At 35.9% G+C, this 4754-nt stretch overlaps 1 protein-coding gene across 1 annotated transcript; it reads left to right on the forward strand.

The window, feature by feature from the left end:
- The first annotated feature begins 3866 nt into the window (after window positions 1-3866).
- LOC141607573 (uncharacterized) lies at window positions 3867-4481 on the forward strand. Its single transcript, XM_074426925.1, has one exon. It carries the CDS (start codon window positions 3867-3869, stop codon window positions 4479-4481), a length of 615 nt encoding a protein of 204 aa, XP_074283026.1.
- The last annotated feature ends 273 nt before the right edge of the window (window positions 4482-4754 follow it).

Genomic DNA, 4754 nt, shown 5'->3' on the forward strand with positions numbered 1-4754 from the left:
AAAAAAAAGGTTGGTAAATATCCTTCATCCCTAGACCCACTCAAAATATGTACCGACTCGAAAACCGATCTCATCCCAACCCGCACCCGAAAAATACTCGAATCCATTTTGATGCATAAATAGTGGGTCAAAACTCGACCCGTAGCGAGTTAGCCATTGGGTCATGACAATATATCTTCCTTAAAATACACAATATAAAATAGATATTGACTTATTTAATTTTGAGGAAAAATATTTATATGACATGTCATCACGTCGAACCACATGTCACGCCATCAATCTCACCATAATACGTAGAATTGTATTCTACGTCGCACTGCCACCTCATCACCTCGAACCCCATGCTATCCAAGTTAACATTGGCACGTCATGATCTTTAACCCCGTGTCACCTCAACATTGCCACCAGGCACCAACTGACCTCGAATAGTGGACAGGCATCACCACCTTATCACCTCAAACTGCATGTCATGTCATCACTGATTCATTACCATCTTTTTTAAGCCTCGTTTTTTACAAATTGCGAGTTAATGGTGATGGTGGTGTTGATTGAGATAACTAAGACGAGAAAGAGGAGATAAAACTCATAGTTGGTAGAAATTACGTATAACGGTATAAAAGATGTTTTTTTACAAAATGTCAGAAAAAGTTGTCGATCAATCTGTCTTTTTTTTTTTTTACCTGAAATCCTCATAGACCCGACCCATATTTTACCCGACCCTTATTTTACCAGAACACGAAAATACCTGGCCTAAAACCAACCCATTTGACAGGTCTATGACCATCTCTCATTCAATTAGGTTTTATGTGAGATGATCTCTCAATATCTTATTTCAATAAATCATTACTCCCTCTCATCCACTCCAAAGGTAACATGGACCCGCTTTTTGTGAGAGGAAAAGTGGGTCCATGTTACCTTTGGAGTGGATGGGAGGAAGTATAATTTGATAGAATATATGATACGAAAAGTAATACTCCCTCCAATTCACTGTTTTCTTCCCTATTTCCTTAAACGGATTATTCAGGTTTTCTTCCCCTTTCTTATTTTAGAAACTTTTTACTCTTATTTTATTCATTCATTTCTCCATTATCAAACCCCACCTAACTTTTACTCTTATTTTATTCATCCCTCTCTCCTCTCACCATACCCCACATAACTCACAATTCCTTATTTAATTCTCAATTATTCATTCCTCTCTCCAATCTACAAACCCCACCATCTTTCTTTATTCATTTTTTAACTCCCTCCTTAATTCTTGTGCCCCAAAACAAAGGGAAGAAAACACTGAATTGGAGGGAGTACAACAAGTATATACTCCCTCCAATCCGCTATTTTCTTCCCATTTGATGTGGGCACAAGGATTAAGGATGATAGTATTATATTGATAAAGGACATGTGGGGTTGGGTGGTAGGAGAGATGGATGAATAATTAGGAGTTAAATAATGAATTGTGGGTCACAAGCATTAAAGTAATGAATAAAATAGGAGTAAAAGAGTTGGGTGAGGTTTAGTGACGGGAGAGAGGGATGAATAAAATAAGAGTAAAAGTTTATCAAAAATAGAAAGGGGAAAAAAACCTGAATAATCCGTTTTAGGAAATGGGAAAGAATATAGAAAATTGAAGGGAGCATGTTATAAAATGAGGTACTAATAAAAACGATGACTTCATATAAATTTTAGTTACCATTCTTTTTTAAATAAAAATTAAGGCAGCCTCTACAAAGCTGAGTAGATGGGGAAATACGTATATTATTATGTGCGCGAAAAGTATACAACGTTGTTTCATTGACCGATCTACCTCAACAGTCAACACCAGACGTGGGAAGGACTTCGGTTTGAAATATTCAATAATTTTTCAACTCAACCATTTAATGATTTAAAGTCTTTTCAGGACAGTGAATCCATTTTTAAAATAATGGTCAAAAATAAAATATTTGTCGTTTTAGGTCGGTTTTGAAAATATTTGTCAAAATGGTGTCCACGTAGGCTCGGGATTTCTGGACCTAAAACACGCCACTACCAATGGCGTGTTTATAATGAGTACGGAAAGAAACTTCATTAAAAAATGGACTAAAACAAACACGCCATTGGGAATGACGGGTTTCGGAGGGGAAACACGCCACCCCTAATGGCGTGTCTTATGTAATTTTTTTTTTTTTTTTTTTTTTTTTTTAAGTTCAGTCAGTTGAGGAAAAAAATTGTTGTAAAGACACGTCACTACTAATGGCGTGTTTCCTTCACAAAACACGCCATTAGTAGTGGCGTGTTTCAGGTCTAGAAATCCCGAGCCTACGTAAACACCATTTTGACAAATATTTTCAAAACCGACCCAAAACGACAAATTTTTATTTTTGACCATTATTTCAAAAATGGACTCCAGGACAGTCCTATACCGGGTAATATTATTATGTCTCGTCTCTTAAATGTTTCTTGGGTATGTGCTAAAATTGAACAGACGCAAGAATTACAGGTTTCAGAAGTTTTTACAAATAACGCCCAAACTTCAATGTATATTCCCAAATCACCACCGTATTTTTACCTCGAGTATCGTTTTTCTTATTTCTCGACTTGTTTAGTGACGTTTTACATAAAATACCAAAACTACCCCTAATGACTTACTAAAACACAACATACCCAATATGGCAATATACACACTGCTCCATATACTCCGTTCAATTGATTTATCAATAAACAGTTAAAACACACACTCAAAGCTAACCCTAAATCCCCAAATTTCATACTCCATCTTTCTTCCCTAAATTCAATCGATTAACTATGGCATAAACTCCCTAAATCACTCAATCCCCCAATCTCTCAAAAAAATTCAGTCGATTAAACCACCAAAAACCAATTGTGTCAATTAGTTATTGGCGACAAGCAACAACCACTAAGGAACCCGTTTTGTAGATGAATTTGAATGATAAGGGTCGTCTAAAACCAACCAAAAAAGACAAGTAAGTTCCAGAACCCGTTTTGTAGATGAATTTGAATGATAGTGCTACAAAAACACAAGTATTTTTGCCATCAAAATCGTGCAAATAAAAAAAAAAACTTGAAAAGCTGGGACGAAATCCTGATTATGGGACGATAATCATGGACGAAAATGAAGGACGAAACTAAATGCAAACACTGATTACACAAACCTAGAGTAACTAATGAATTGAACGCAAAAATGAAAGAAGAAAATAGTAGCAACATACATGGGAAATTAGGGATTTGGGGATTTAGGTTTGGAAATAATTGGGGGAAATAGGGAAAATGAGATTCAAAAGGGGGAAATGTTACAAGGGTGGTTAATAATTCAGTCAATGTAAGTTGTTAAGGGTAGTTTTGGTATGTTGCATAAATCGTAACTAAACAAGTCGGGAAATAAGAAAAACGATGCTCGGGATAAAAATACGGTGGTGATTGGGGAATATACGTTGAAGTTTGGGTGTTATTTGTAAAAACGCAAATACATGGTGGTAATTTGTAAAAAACCGCAAATACGTGGTGGTTATTTGTAATTTTTCCTAATTCATATACATGAAAGCTACTATACAATACAAACTGGCAAAGGAAAAAATCCCAAAAAATCCCCAACATCTCAAAAAAGCGACGAACCCTAAAAACCCAAAAAATCCCCAAAATCTCAGCCGCCTTCTCGCTGGCGACCTCACCACGCCTTCATAGTTCGCCGGCGAGAGGCTTTTCTCCCCTTCTTCGCTTTTTTGAGTATATCCCTCTTTTCCTTTATCAGATCTTCGACTCCAATTGATCGTCCGTTTGAATTTAAAGTTCGTCTGCTCTTTGGAACCGATTGATCTGTTGTTAGCTTTGGTTTGGGTTCTTTGTTTGGGATTTCCTTGCTTTGGTTTGTTTCGATCATGGCTTCTGAATCTGGTTCGGAATTTCTTCGTTGCTTTGTTTTTGTCCATGGTTGTACTCCGTTGGTGGATGATGATGCTGCTTTTCATAAAGCTCTTTCTCAGGTGGATTCTTCTCCTCTTTCTAAGATTAATGCCCTTAAAGACTTTGGTAATAACCTTTTTAGACAGCATCAGTTTGATTTTGCGGCTGATTGCTATGATAAAGCTTGTCGTCTTTTGTGTTCTGCTCTATCTGATAAAATTGATCGTGATTTGCAATCTTTTACAACGCTGGCTGTTTCCTTATCTCTTAATTTAGCTGCTTGCGCTAATAAGCTTCACGCTTTTGATGGGGCTCTGATAATTTGTTCAATGGTTTTAAATTTCTTCCCTCGCAATGCTAAGGCTCTTTTCCGTTCAGCTGTAGCTCTTAGAGGTTTGAATAGATTAGCAGAGGCTAAGTGTGCTTTGGAAAAGGCTATTTTGATTGAACCGCATAATAGAGATGTTGTTGAACAGTTGGAGGAAGTTAGGAATTCTCTCTTTTATAATCAATCTGATCAGCACAAGAAATTTTTAGGTTCTTCTCTCTGTTTACAAGATGTTGATGTAGTGGTAAGTTCGGCTGTGTAACACCCCGTATTTTATTAAGTTGGATAAAATTCTTTTAATTGCTATTTTGAATTTAATTACATCATTTAACGATTTATATATATATATACTTAGCTAATTAATTAATTTCATCATAATTCGATATGTTAATTTTAATAATCATTAATAAGTTTATTTAAAGTTAGTTCGAGTTTATTTATTTAATAATTTCAGTTTCTTTACGAGTCCTTATGAAAGTTGTTTTAAGTGAACCCGAGATGGATTTTGGGAACGAAACCGTCCAATTTTGAGCTT

The sequence above is a fragment of the Silene latifolia genome, chromosome 10 (assembly GCF_048544455.1).
Source record: "Silene latifolia isolate original U9 population chromosome 10, ASM4854445v1, whole genome shotgun sequence".
In the NCBI taxonomy this organism is placed as follows: domain Eukaryota; kingdom Viridiplantae; phylum Streptophyta; class Magnoliopsida; order Caryophyllales; family Caryophyllaceae; genus Silene; species Silene latifolia.